This window comes from Bos indicus x Bos taurus, chromosome 19 (genome assembly GCF_003369695.1).
Source record: "Bos indicus x Bos taurus breed Angus x Brahman F1 hybrid chromosome 19, Bos_hybrid_MaternalHap_v2.0, whole genome shotgun sequence".
Taxonomy (NCBI): domain Eukaryota; kingdom Metazoa; phylum Chordata; class Mammalia; order Artiodactyla; family Bovidae; genus Bos; species Bos indicus x Bos taurus.
In genome coordinates, this window is record NC_040094.1 from 43,902,869 (window position 1) to 43,917,112 (window position 14,244).

Sequence of the window (14,244 nt, forward strand, 5' to 3'; positions counted from 1 at the left end):
TTGGCCACCTCATGCAAAGAGTTGACTCATTGGAAAAGACTCTGATGCTGGGAGGGATTGGGGGCAGGAAGAGAAGGGGATGACAGAGGATGAGATGGCTGGATGGCATCACTGACTCGATGGATGTGAGTCTGGGTGAACTCCGGGAGTTGGTGATGGACAGGAAGGCCTGGCATGCTGCGATTCATGGGGTCGCAAAGAGTCGGACAACTGAGAGACTGAACTGAATTGAACTGAGATCCCTGCCCAGGATAAGTCAATACAGGTTGAAGCCAGAAATCTCAGGTCAATGTCCAGTCGGATCAGAACCAGATCTTTCTCTTCCCAGGCACTGGGAGGTGGGAGTGGGGTAAGAACAGAGGAGTAAGGGATTGTATAGGGAACTCAAAGCCTAGATTCCACTGGACATAAGAGAAAAAGACTGAAGACAACATTATATAGCAATTAAAAAGAAAGAGGCATATTTATATACAGTATCAAGATAACCCAAGACATATTACTATCTTAAAAAAAAATCACTGAACAACAAGGATATTAATTCTAATTTTCCTTTAAGTCCAAAATATGTGGGGGAGGTGAGAAAGGAATGGGGGTATAATGTTTTCTGTTTTTAAATATTTTGCAATGAGTATACAGTTCGGAGAAGGCAATGGCACCCCACTCCAGTACTCTTGCCTGGAGAATCCCAGGGACGGTGGAGCCTGATGGGCTGCAGTCGATGGGGTCGCACAGAGTCAGACACGACTGAAGCGACTTAGCAGCAGCAGCAGCATACAGTTAAGTCCCCTACATATGAACCTTCAAGTTGTAAGCTTTCAAAGATGCAAATGTGCATTCCATCAATGTCATGCATAAATGAAACTGCAGCTTGCCCTCCATCTCCTATTGCTGATGAGCCTTTAGCTATACCATCACCCACCCTCTCTTCTTCCTCTAGGCAGTAACTCTTCTTGCCTGTTCACTCAATACCAGCCTCTGTACACCAGCTGTTGTACTGTACTTTATAAGGTACTGTACTGAAAGATTAAAAATGTTTTTTTTTGTTTTTATGTATTATTTATGTGAAAGTATTATAAGCCTATTACAGTACAGTACTATACAGCTGATTCTGTTAGTTGGGTACCTAGGCTAGTTCTGTTTGCTGCACTTAAAAACAAACTGAACTTATGAATGTATTCCCATAACCGAACTCGTCTGTATGTAGGGGACTTACTGTATACTTACGTATTACTTGCAACTAAGAAGTATGTCTTTATAGCAAAAAGATGTAGTTTTATTTTTTTTTCAATGATTAATAGTTTATTTTCTAAGAAATTACAGATGCTTATATGTCAAAATTCTAACTTTCACATAAAGGTATTAGAATATACAAACTTTTTTGCAACTTGATTTTTTCACTGTATTCATTAGTTAAAATAAACAAATTTATAATTTAAAAAAAGATGTAGTTTTAAAGCAGAAATAGAAAGGAAAGGTAAGCGCCCCCCTCACCAGGGGTGGAAAATAGGACCTCGCATGAAAGAACCAGCCTCTGTCCCTAATGAAGTCCTTCTCTGGCCCTTGCTACAGATCATTTCCTATAACCACTTGGAAAAGATGAGGTTTCTAGTCCCCATTCAGTCTCAAATGACCTGCATAGCAGACTCCCAGTTACCCTGATGCCCCCAGAGGTCAGTGAAACAGCCAAACATCCAACTAACTAGGAAGAGTGAGAAGAGGGAAATCAGGAGAGGAAATTTCCAGATTCTCCAACAGGAGGTTTGGACTTCCAAGTCCAGGAAAGATTACAACAAGCCCTCCTTTGGAGGTCTCCACATCTTGATGCTAGCTTAAACCCAACTCTAGGGCTAAAACACCACTTTCTACCAAGTCACTTTTATTTCCCTTTTGCTACTCCAGTCATTATTATTATTTTGGGCTGCACTGTGCAGCATGTGGGATCTTAGTTCCCCAACCAGAGACTGAACTCTCACCTCCTACATTGAAGGTGCGGAGTCTTAACCACTGAACCGAAGTCCCTTATATATGAAAATACTGAGCTCCAAAGATGTGAAATGACCTACCTAAGGTTACACAGTGAGATAGATGTAATATCTGCCTTCAGAAACCTAATCAATCTTTGTTTTTATTCATTATTCCATATTGCTTTATTTAGAGTCCAACATGTGTTTTTGTCAACTTTCATCTTAATCCCAACCCCAATTCTAACCCACAGCGGACTCAGGTGCTTCTGGCCAATGGCAATAGCTGATGTTGCTTTCTGTCCCTCCTGGCTTCCTCCTCCCATCTTATTACCTAGAAGTCTCCCTCTTGACCATGCTTCCTTCTGAGAAAGTGCAATCACAGGTGGGAGGGAAGGAGTGGAATTTGGTTCTAGCCTGAAATGACTCCAAGGCTGCCTGGCTCTTTTCTGTACGTTGCAGAAGACAATCCTCACTAGGAAGGCTTTGGGGTTCATGCCAGTTCCCTTCTCCCTTTGGATTCCTTGCTAAAGCAACCTCTTGATCCTAACGATGGAAGACCAACAGGTTATCAGTGGCCATGATTTAAGAGCCTAAGACCCTGAGATGAAGATCCGAAGTGAGGTCATGAAAGATAATTTGTGGTGGGCAGGAATCCTGTAAACCAGGACACAGCAGCAGCTGAGTCCAAGGGTCAGTGTCTGGGAGTAATTTGGGAAAGTTTGGTGCTGACAGCTGTGTCTGGAGTCAAACGTCATGAACAAATCAGCTTCTGGGATCCTCAGAATGATGAAGCTCTGGCTCAGGACACACAGTCAGCTGTGGTATGGCAGCAGTCAGGGCCGCTGGGGCCCCAGACTCAGCCTTGCTGTTTCTCAGCTGCGTGACTTCAGGCAAGTCCTTACAAAAGGAGGAAAGGAAACTAGACTGCTGAGTGAGGGCAATGCCCTTTCACAAGGATCACTCTCACTGCAGATCAGGGTAGCACCCCTCTTTTACATGGGAATAATCTGAGAATCCACTAAGGTAACTGAAGACATTGCAGGCTATGTAGCTGGAAAGTGGGAAGACAGGATTAGAACTCAGAGCCTCTGAGCTCCAGTCCCAGGCTCTTTCCTCTGAGCAGTAAAGTTTGTACCCCCTCACGATGAAGTCGCCCATAGTAGGTTCTAAACTCTTCCCTTCTCACAACCTTGGTCCTGAGGAGTTGTGGCCACCTTCTTGGGGATGGAGCAGTCATACTTTTACCCAGCCCTGAGTGTGGGGCTCAATCTGGTTTGGGGGGTGTCTAGGCCCCAGGGGGTGCCTCGAAGGGAGGGTATTTGGACTTTGGTTTCCCTGTACCCCATCCTCAGGCCTTCTCCCCAGGGGATTCCCAGGGCTGGCTCCCTTTCCTCCTCCTCCTCGGGTTTTGGCAGGCAGACTGACATCAGTGGGTGTTCCCAGGGAAAGGGAACTCTGAGTCCAGCTCCAGGCGCCCCTTCCCCCATGGCTCAGGGCAGCCGCAACCTCCAGCCTTAGAGACTGCAGTGTTGAGAAGCCCTCTGAGCTCCCAGCCCCCTCCCTCTTTTCACTATCTCCCCACACATTCCCACCTCACCGAGAAAGAAAAGGGGCCACTAGAGTTCGGGGAGCAGATGCTCGGAGACCTGACGAGTCCTGGGCGCCACGCGGCCGAGCCCAGGAAATGGATCCTGGTTCTGGGGTTACGAGGGGAGCTGTCCAGCCCCGCGGGGTGAGCTAGCAGAAGGGGTGGGCCAACGCCGGCCGGGCGGAGGGAGCGGCGGGCGCCAGGGCCGGGTGGGGCAGCGACTCCCCCTCCAGCCCGCCGGCCCCGGGCGTCGCCCCCGCCCCCCACGTGGCCGCAGCAGTCCCAGCCCCCGCGAGGAAGCGGCGCGGCTTCCTGCGGCTTGGGACCGGGATATAGGAGCCCCCGCCCGGGCCCGGCTCAGCGCCGCCGCTCCTCCTCGCCTGCTCGCCGTGCGATGGCCTCGCTCCGGGCGGAGCACGCTGTCGGCGGCTCATGGCTCCCCGCCACCCGCTCCGGGCGACCGGCTGCGCTCCGCCTCCTCCTCCTGCTGGGCGGTAAGCGCAGTGCCCCGAGGTCCGGGCGGGAGGCGCGGGAGGCCCTGGAGGGGAGAGGGACTGGACGTCTCGGAACGGGCTCCGGCGTGCGGGTGCGGACCGCGCTGCCCTCTGGACGGTACCCGGCCTCACCGCAGCGAGGGCGCAGCGCGAGCTGCTTCCTACTTCGGGAAAAGCTGAGATGCCCGGGGCCCCTGCAGAAAGCTCTTGGGAGGTCTGGAGCTGGCGAAGAAGGAGGGGTTTTGAATGTGTGAAGGAATTGGTGCGGCCCCCTCTCTTCCGGGCACCGAGGCACCGCGTAGGGGCCTGGAGTGCTGCTCTGTCTCTTCTGAAAGTAGCCCTGACTTTCAAGAGTCTCAGACCCCAACACACACCCCGCTTCCTCCTGGCTCCACATCCCCATCCTCCCATCTCCCTGTCCCTTTTCTGCCCGTAGCTGTCCTGAAGCCCCAGGAATCCCTGGCTCAGCTTCTTCCCACCCCAGACAGCTCCAAGTCAGAAGGTGAGTAGCCAGCGACTGTGGGAGGGTGGCCCCGGGGAAGGAGAGAGGTGAGTGGGGATGGTTCCTTTCTCACAAGCCAAGCCCCAAACCCAACTGGTGCCCCTAAACTCCCTTCTGTCCTCTCTCTCAGGGTTTCTTATTGTCTTTCTACCTCTCATCCCACAAAGCCCCCAACCAGCTGTGAGCTGGCAGGTGGGTTAGAATATTCCTGAAAAAGTGTGTGTGGAAACTCTTGCCAGGCTGGAAAGTCCAGTGTACATGGAAGTCATTAAACTTTTCCTGAGCTGGGACTGTCTCCTCAGCTGGGAGTATCTTGCTTGGGAAATTTTCTGAGGCTCTCTGGGTAGTTCCCGTATTTGAAGATAGGAACAGCGGTTCCACAATGGAAGTACCTGGACCAGAGGGCTTGGACCGTGGGACAGGGTATAGTCAATGTGCAGCATCTCTACCCACAGGGAAAACGGTGTTGGAGACCTATGGGACAAATGTCCTACAATGTTGGCACGATTATAAGGTTCAAATGGATTCTATCAAGAAGGACTGGTGTGATTGGGCCCTGATTAGCAGGTAGGGGCAGTGCTGGAGGGCGGCTTGGGCCTGGGGCTTGTTCCCTGTGGGTGAGTGTGGGGCAGTCCTCTTTCTGGCCCCAACCCTTCCCTCACTCTAGCCCTCTCCTGTCTCTAGGCCTTATAGCTTCCTTCGAGACTGCTTGGAAAAGGGTGCAGAAGAGTTTGGCCTGGGCTTCCCCAATCCCTGGGCGGAAGAGATCATCTTTGAGACTCACAACATCCACTTTGCCAACTGCTCCTTGGTGCAACCCACCTTCTCAGACCCCCCAGAGGATGTGCTCCTGGCCATGATCATAGCCCCTATCTGCCTCATCCCCTTCCTCGTCACCCTCGTGGTGTGGAGGAGTAAAGACAGTGAAGCGCAGACCTAGGGTGGCATGAGCTGTTTGGCAGCCATCTTACTCCTTTCCTCTGCCACCACCTGGTCTCTCTCCTCCCCTCCCTACTTCCTTCTCTGGCTCCACCCCAACTGGAGATTCTTAGATTGGTGGAAATGGAAGCTGGGTGGGGTCATCGTGCAAGTTCTGTAATCTTCAAAATAAACCTTTTCTTTTTTTTTTTGTACGTTGTTCCCCTCTCCATTCCGGGGGGCGGGGTGGGGGGTGGGGGGCTGTGTCCTTCCAGAGTTTCTGCCATTCCCACAGGCCCTCAGCTCTGGGCAGCAGAGCTAGAAGAATCTAGATAGGTCCACTGTTTTGTTCACTTACTGGTCCCTCCTGAACTCCCTCCCCCACCTGAAGGCCATGCCCCTGTATCCCTTCCTCCCAAGGCCAGGCCTTTCCTGCCCCTATCCAAACCCAGCTTCAGGAAACTTGCAGGAAGAGACTCCCTTCCCGTCTGGATAGCAGCTGGGGAGGTGAGGGGGTGGGACGAGAGAGGACTCTCTGCTGTGACTTCTGCAAGGAGGGGGTGCCATCCAGAAGCCCTGAATTTTCCCCTTCCTCATGCCTCAGTTTACTCCCAGGGCCTGGTAATAGAAGCCCTGATGGAACCAACGGGAGTCCATCCCTAAGGACCTCAGGATCGAGGGCAAAGGCAGTTTCCTCTGCTAGACTCACCACAGGACTTCCCCTCCAGGTCCTTGGCCCTCATCCTACATTGTCCTGGACCCTGGGTGGGTGTGGCCTATAGCCTGGCCACACACTGCCCCCTGGTGTCCACTAAAGCCAACAACCAGACGATGAACATGGCCTGGAAGAAGCTCAAAACTGAATTGTGAGATCAAAGACCTGTTATCCCCACAGCAACCACTAGTTCTTGATTGGCTGCTTCTTTTAGCTTCCTAAGCCGTGCTTATGCTCCCATAAGACACTTTCCCACTGTTAAGGGCCATACCTGGTGACCCACTGTTTCTGTATACAGACATTGCTGTATGTTCCTTGGATGGTGAGGCCCAGGTCTCACCACAGAACCTTCACCTTCAGTTCTCCCTGGGACAAACCTGCCAGGTCATCAGAAACATCTACACAGTAGCTTTGTTCTTTAAAAAGATACCTGTTTATTCCCTGTGGCACCTGGCACCTCTTTAGGAACTCTCCTTCCTTCCTTGTTGAAATATCTGCCTTCCTGAGTACATAGCCACTTCCTGGGACCTGCCTGTCTATTCTACAGATATATATCCATATATTTCCTGGAATATATCTATTTATTCTCTGAGACACACTTTATTCCCTAGGATGTTTTGAGGTTTCACCATGAGAATCTTTGCTCTATTCCCATAATGCATCTATCTTCTCCAAGGATGTATCTGTCCTCTTTTTGGCCCATATTTACCTTCATGCATTTTACTAATATACATCAAAAGCATATCGGTGTAAGTCACTATAAATAGCCTATTGTGTTGGGAAGACAAGTTAGATAAGGCTTGGTTCTGCTTTGATGTCTTTCATCTGGCAAGGGAGCTGACATGTGCAGACACAAACAAAAACAATGGAATGTGTGATGAGAATTATGCAAGGGATACAAGCCAAATGTCATCTGAGTATAAAGGAAGGAGGAGTCACATTTAGCTAAGGTGCAGTCTAGCTGAGGTCACAGGGGAGTGATTGTGGAGCTGGCATCTGACTAGGCCTTAAATGGTGAGGATTCTCCTATGGGAGACAGTAGAAAAAGAGATGAATTAGAAAATTACTGCAGTAATCCAGGTTTGAGAAAACAAGGGCATGGACCAAAGGAGTGCTATAATGGAGAAACAGGAAATAATTAAAAAGTAGGAAAAGGCAAAATAGGGGAGGGAATCCACAGGATTTCAATATGAAGGTGAACAAGAGGAGAGGTTAGAGCTGACTCTGGCTTTGAATTTGAGTTACTAGGACAATGATGGAAGTAATAATATTTAAAGGGCCATTAAGAGGAGAAGCTGGCTTGAAGAAAAATATACATATTATATATGTATAATATAACAATGGAACAAGATGTAACACACCAGGGAGTGAAGGGCTTCTGACATAGAGAGTTGGAAATGGGAGTGATCTTGTTGCTGCTGGTACTATAAAAAAGTTGGAGTTAGGAATACAGGTTTAGTCCTCTGCAGAGAAATGCCATGTGAAGCCATGAGAGGGATGAGAGTTCCCAGAGAGAAGGTGTACTAAAGAAAGCTGATGTCCTTAGAAAACATGCACACATATACAGTGAGGACTACAGAAAACAAAAGGGAAAGATCAGAATCAGCAGAACAAGGATAAAGAAAGCCAATGGACGCAAAGGAGATGGTGCCCTTTGAGAGAACATTATCCATCGAAGGGTTCACTCATTTAGTCATTCAACAGATATTTGTTGGGCACTTCTGTGGACCAGGGACTGTACACAGTGAAAGATGGACTTCAGTGGGGAGATGTTAGAGATCAGACAGGAAATTGAGAGGGTGGTAGAGTCAAGGAAACTACAGATTTTCAAGTAGGGATGACCTCAGCATATGTAGACTAGAGGAGAGGAGCCAGGAGAAAGGGAAAAAGAAGGGAAGATGATGCACAAAGAAGTCCTGGAGGAAATGGGAAAGGAGAGCCAAACAGATGCCAAAGGGTTGGCCTTGTCGAGGGGGTTCTCTGGCTGTCCAGCCCTTAAGACTCTGCACTCTAACTGCTGAGCTCGGGTTCTATCCCTGGTCTGGGAACTAAGATCCCACAAGCTGTGTGGAGTGGGCAAAGGAGTAAAAGTGAAAGAAATTGAGAGATGAATTGAGTGTGGTGACAGAGAGGAAGGACTAAGAGGTTCACAAGCATGGCCTCAATCTCATAAAAATAGAAGAGACGGGCATTCTGCAGAGTAGCAAGAGATGGGAACTGGTGGAATGGCTTGATGTGTATGGAAAATTTTGAAAACTGTGACAGGGAATGTGACAGGGAATCAATAAAAGTCCAAGCATCACTGGGCCGCACTGATAGAACAGCAGTGACGTCAGTCAGGGAATCTGAGACGCAATCAGAAAGTTCTGGTGACTTTTTTTTTCCCCTGTCAGTAATACTACACGGTTTAAGGCGTGAAGAAGATTGAGGAATAGGTGGGCAGTGATCGACAACTCTGGTTTGGAAAATGAGCAGCAGGGAAGCAGGCAAGGGGACAGAACTGAGTAGTCTAGGCTAGGCAAGAAGTCCTAAGACCAATGGAGTCCCGGGACTTGAGACTAGAAATAGAGGACGTGGGAGAGGTGAGACAGAGGTGGCTGTGTTCAAATATGGCAGCTCTGAATCATGGAAGCAGAGCCATTTCCAGGTATAAAAGCTACAAATGAGCTCCTGGGGAAGATGGAGTCGAAGGACACAGGAATTGAGGGGAACTGTGAAGGGTTTAAGTTAAAAGCGACACAAACGTTAATATTAAAAGAAGCCCCGTATAGTGGAAACAAGCCCAGGCTGGGTCCTGGAGACCTGGGTTCTGCTTGCAGTTCTAACTGTGCCACTTTGGGGAAGTCACTGTTCTCTCTGAGGTGGAATCAGAAGACTTCTCGGGGCCCCTTCTGCTCTAGCTCGTAAGGATATGGGGATAATGGCAACAAACGGGCTGACGAAGATCCCTCGGGTTGGGCCTCCTCTCTCCCCAGAGGCTCCCGGAACCTTTCTGCAGCGCTTTCTGTCCGGACGTGCCGGAGCGGAGACCGGAAGTCCTTTGCCGGCGGGTCCCGGGTTTCCTGGGGTACTACGATGGCGATGAGTTTCGAGTGGCCGTGGCAGTATCGCTTCCCACCTTTCTTTACGTGAGGCTTAGACCCCGAGAAGCCCCGATGGACCTCCCTCCCCTCCCCCGGACCCCGGGCTCAGCCCTAATGCTTCAAATGGGGAGGGGGAGAATGGACCCGGTCGCCATTACCCTCAGTCCCTCACTTTCTTCCCCGAATGCTCCTCTGGCAAGTGCTGCCGCTCGCCCTCTCTCAAGTCCTCTAATTCTGCGCCCCACCCGCTTCACCCGGCAGGTTGCAGCCGAACGTGGACACTCGGCAGAAGCAGCTGGCCGCCTGGTGCTCGCTGGTCCTGACCTTCTGCCGCCTGCACAAACAGTCCAGCATGACGGTGATGGAAGCCCAGGAGAGCCCGCTCTTCAACAACGTGAAGCTCCAGCGTATCCTCCCTCAGGCACTTCCACAGCCCACACACATGCACTTCCACCTTTCCCACATGCCCAGACTTCACACTCCCTCTCACCCACAGAAGACAGGTTCCCATTCAGACCGGCCTTGGGAAAGAGCCCGTTTGTGTAGCTGACATCCATTCCCTCGCCCCCCACCCCCGACGCCTGCCCCAATGCAACACCAACTCCCTCTTGTCCTATACAGTGATGAGTACCTAGGTGTCGTTCAGATCTTACACTTTCGGCCCTGAAGCCAAGTACCAGGGTTTTTCGACCTGAGCCCTTTTGACTTGTTGAAACTTAAGTCCCTCTGTATGAGGCTCAAACTCTAGCATTACCTTTAGTAATTTTCTTAGCCTACTCCCCTCACCCAGGAAGTAAGGATGGTTTTCTTTTGCTGCCTGGTTCATCCTTAAAATATCTGGACAATGGTTGGAGGAAGAGAGGACAGGGAGTGAGAAATGATAGTACCTTTCATTCTCTAAAGCTCTTTTTAACAAACAAAAACAAAACACATTTTCTTTTTTGGCTGGCATTTTAGGGCCCCCTGCATTGGAAGCGCGGAATCCTAACTACTAGACCACCAGGGAAGTCCCTAAAGCTTTTCCTTTTAATCAGACTAGTTTCTCTTTACCTTCCTCCTCCCCAGTATGCAGGAAATGCCAGTTTACATCCTGTTGTGGAATTGCACATCTCAGTGTGTAGGAGGGAGAAGAGTGGTAGTTCGTAGCATGAGCCTGGCTCTGAGAAATTTCATCCCACCAGTTCATTCCATTAATGCCGTTCCCTTAACCTTAAACCAGGGAAGCTGCCCGTGGAATCAATCCAGGTTGTGTTAGAGGAACTGAGGAAGAAAGGTGGGTCCAGTTCATCAGATTCCTTATTTTTTTTCCTAGTGGGGTTCTCCTGAGGGCAAATTAGCACAAGTCTTTTCTTTTAAGAACTTTTTTTTCCTCTCCTGGCTTGGAACCCAGAGTGTTCTGTACAGTAGCCTAATTCCCTGGGCTCTTTCCCCACACTGGTTTACAAAATTGAAATTTCTCCATTTGTGCCCCAAGACCTGAAGAAGAGAATGGATGCCTTGCAGATAGTAAAACAATTTTTGAATTGCTCTTTCTGAAAGCTGAGTCTTTTCCACTCTGTTCCACCTTTAGTTTGCCTCTTTGTCTCTTCTTGGAGCACGATGCTTTCATAAGTATCTTTTGCAGGGAATCTCGAGTGGTTGGATAAGAACAAGTCTAGCTTCCTGATCATGTGGCGGAGGCCAGAAGAATGGGGGAAGCTCATCTATCAGTGGGTGAGACTATTCTGACACAGTGACCCATGGCAAAGGAGAATGACTGTATGCTCAGCAGATACCTGGTGTTTTCAGATCCACACTGAGCAAAGTGGGAGAGGGCAGAAGGAGGAAATGTAGGTCTTCCAGGCAAGCCTTTCAGTGACTCAGTTTCCCTGGTTGCAAAGAACTTCCCTGTCTTTGCCAGTAGAAGGCCAGGGGCTGTGTGAGGCCATGTTTGGAGAATGCAGTACTGGGAACCATGAATACTGTTGGCTGGAGCCTCTGGCCACAGAAGATAAATGGGGAAAGGAAGAGAAAAAAAAAAAACCTGGACCCCCTCCCCCATTACATCCTTATGGGGCTGCCCACAATATAAATGAGACTTTCTGAACCAATGTGGGTGTGGGGACAGCCTCTCTCCCCTGCATTCCAGGTCACCACCAGCCCTGAACATTCCCGAGAGAGAGAGGAGGGGAAGAAGCAGCAACAACCCAAATATAACAAACATACACCACCCATTTCTGAACAGGAAAACAACCAGGATGAGAGGTCATTCCTCAGACACGTGAAGGCCTGTGGTTTAGTGGTTCTGAGCATGTGTATACATGTATAAATATAGCACCTGTAGGGTTTGTGGGTTTTCGGCCACTCCTCTGCTGAGGTGACAGCTCTGGTTTGGGAATAAGTATCATTCCTGGGTCAGAGAGGTGGAGCTGGGAGTTTGCCTTCTCCCAGGAAATTCCTGGGTCTTACTCAGTCCCTGTATTCTGTGTCCATAGGTTTCCAAGAGTGGCCAGAACAACTCCGTGTTCACCCTGTATGAACTGACCAATGGGGAAGACACAGAGGATGAGGGTAATGCTTTTCCCTCTCCCCCCAGTTTTGTCATGTGAATTCTCTGTAATCTTGTTTAGTTGACATTCAAACTTCCCATGTTTTTGTCTAAATTCCAAATACTAAATAATACAAAGGTTGTTAACCCGTGTCCAAGATGTCTATAAACCACCTGAATTCACATGCAGAACACCCACAGTCTTTGTCTGTGGGGGTGTATATGCATTTATCTAGGGATAAAGTCCATATTTTAAGACTTAAAAAAAAAAAACATTTTTGGCCATGCCACAGGGCATGTAGGGATCTAAGTTCCTCATCAGGTATTGAACCTGTGCCCCCTGCAGTGAAAGCATGGAATCTTAACCAGTGGACTGCCAGTGAGGTCCTCCATGTTATAAGATATTGAAGGGTGTCTGTGACCGATGAAAAGTTAAGAATTATTGGTGTAGATGCTGAATGAGGAACCAGGGCAGGAGATTAAGCCTGAAATCTGCATTCCTTGTTGACTCAGGCTTTCTTTCACCCTTTATTCTTACAGAGAGTTCAGGATCTGTGGGTGTCAGCTGAAGGGATTGGGCCAACACCCCCATCCCCAGCCCTTTAGAATACTTTGGTTTCTGGCCAGACTGGGATTTGTATACTGTTTTGATTTTTACATAGTGTAAATACTCTCTCAGCTCTTTTATCTCTGACTCCATATGTTGATCCCCAGGATCATCAAAAGTACCAATCTGAGCTGGGTAAAGGGGGCTCCTCCCCTTTCTGCCAGGCCTAGCTGCCCCAGTAGTTTACAGCGCTTGGCTTTCCCCTCTTTCCTGCAGGCCTCTACTTGCTACTCCCACCATCGTGCCATGACTTAAGTGCTGCAGCATTGCCCAGCCCACCACTCAGGCCAGGCAAAGCTGAAGGCTTCCTTGGAAAGCAAGCTCCCTGACTTAAGAGCTGGGCCCTGCAGGGGGTGTGCTGTGCAAGCCTGTTAGGACTTGCCTCCTGCCTCTCATAGCTCCCTGCAGTATCTTTGCCGTGTCTCCAGATACGCAGCTGGCCCGTGGCTCCCACCTTTGTTCTTTTGTTTTTTTTTACTAGGATAGGGCAGATACCTGTGCTGGATCTTTGCAGTCTCCTGGCCAGAAGCATGGCTATACCTCAGTGTGTTAGGACAGGTCCTACCAATGGGTACAGACGCAGTTAGGGACAGCATCCAGTGACAAGAGCCTTGACCTCCCTGGACTTGTCAGGGCCCCTTTTTTGTGGCTCACAAGCAAATAGGGTTACTCTTGAATATCGAGACACTAATGGGGGGATGGGGCAAGAGTGTGTAGGCTTTGAGTCTGACAGAGCAAACAGGAAGGGGGAAATAGCATGAACTCTCGTTTCATGTTGACTCAGGCTTTCTTCCACCCCTTACTCCTGAAGAATACCCAGAAAGGGTGGGTGGTAGCTGTAGCAGTACTGATGGCCTGGAAAGTTCTCTGCTTCCAGCTCAACTGCTCTCCTCAGAGGCCTTGAGCCCCTAGGAGCAGTGTGTCCCTGACTGCCCTTCTTTCCCTGTCCAGAGTTCCACGGGCTGGATGAGGCAACCCTACTGCGGGCTCTGCAAGCCCTCCAGCAAGAGCACAAGGCTGAGATCATCACCGTCAGCGATGGCCGAGGTGTCAAGTTCTTCTAGCAGAGACCTATCTCCCTTTACTTCTTACCTCCCACCCTGCCAGGGCTTTCAAAGGGAGACAGACCAAGTGTCCCCACAGACTGGATCTGTGACTCTGCCTGACTCAAAAGGGCTCTAGTCCACGGGTGGGTTTCCTGCTTATCCCATTTGTCTGTCCCTGGGATCCGATGAGGCTGAGGTGCCAGGGAGGGCAAATGTGCTTCTCCTTGTCCCACCTCTCCTGAGCCAGGGTCTGAAACCCAACACTTCACTTGTGTCATACACGTAAGTACACACACACACATGGCCTGCACAAGCTTCTGTCTCTTCCCCCAACCCCACTCTCCACCCCCACTCCTTTAGCTGCTACTGCCTCCTCTCAGGCTGGTGCTGGATCCTTCCTAGGGGATGGGCAAAGCCCTGGCTGCAGGCAGCCCTCCAGGCAATGTGAAGATAGAAGGCCCAGGACGGGGCCTGGCCATGAGAGCTGGGGCCCAGCACTGATTTATGATTATTAAAAAGCTTAACCCCACTGCCTGCTGCTGAAGTTACTATTGGAATGAGCAAGGGGAGTACTGTGATCTGGTAACCATGCTGAGTGAATCCCCACCTACCTTGGGGGAGAGGTCATCCCGCACTGGGGGACTCTGAGCCTGCAGTTTTACATCTGCTGGGTGGGCTGTGTGAGGGAGTGCTAACGGAACACAGACTGGGGACCTCAGCTTTCTGTGTCTGCAGTGGAATAACTTAATGGCTCCCCTCCCTCACCACCTCCCCATTGAAGTCCTGCAGGACGCTGAAGC

The 14,244-nt window shown here is 49.9% G+C and overlaps 2 protein-coding genes across 3 annotated transcripts; both read left to right on the plus strand.

The window, feature by feature from the left end:
• Nucleotides 1–3,742: 3,742 nt before the first annotated feature.
• Nucleotides 3,743–5,681, plus strand: RAMP2 (receptor activity modifying protein 2). 2 transcript variants are annotated; one of them, XM_027516945.1, is made up of 4 exons: nt 3,743–4,046; nt 4,483–4,548; nt 5,004–5,115; nt 5,233–5,681. In XM_027516945.1, the coding sequence occupies exons 1-4, from the start codon at nt 3,947–3,949 to the stop codon at nt 5,486–5,488; spliced, it is 534 nt and encodes a 177-aa protein (XP_027372746.1). In that variant the 5' UTR covers nt 3,743–3,946; the 3' UTR covers nt 5,489–5,681. The 2 variants fall into 2 exon arrangements, with proteins under 2 accessions (XP_027372746.1, XP_027372745.1); XM_027516944.1 differs by having other exon boundaries at nt 3,834–4,046; nt 4,989–5,115.
• A 3,475-nt stretch (nt 5,682–9,156) lies between these two features.
• Nucleotides 9,157–13,973, plus strand: VPS25 (vacuolar protein sorting 25 homolog). The gene is made up of 6 exons (XM_027516943.1): nt 9,157–9,309; nt 9,526–9,671; nt 10,484–10,537; nt 10,889–10,977; nt 11,739–11,814; nt 13,350–13,973. The coding sequence occupies exons 1-6, from the start codon at nt 9,257–9,259 to the stop codon at nt 13,460–13,462; spliced, it is 531 nt and encodes a 176-aa protein (XP_027372744.1). The 5' UTR covers nt 9,157–9,256; the 3' UTR covers nt 13,463–13,973.
• Nucleotides 13,974–14,244: the final 271 nt, after the last annotated feature.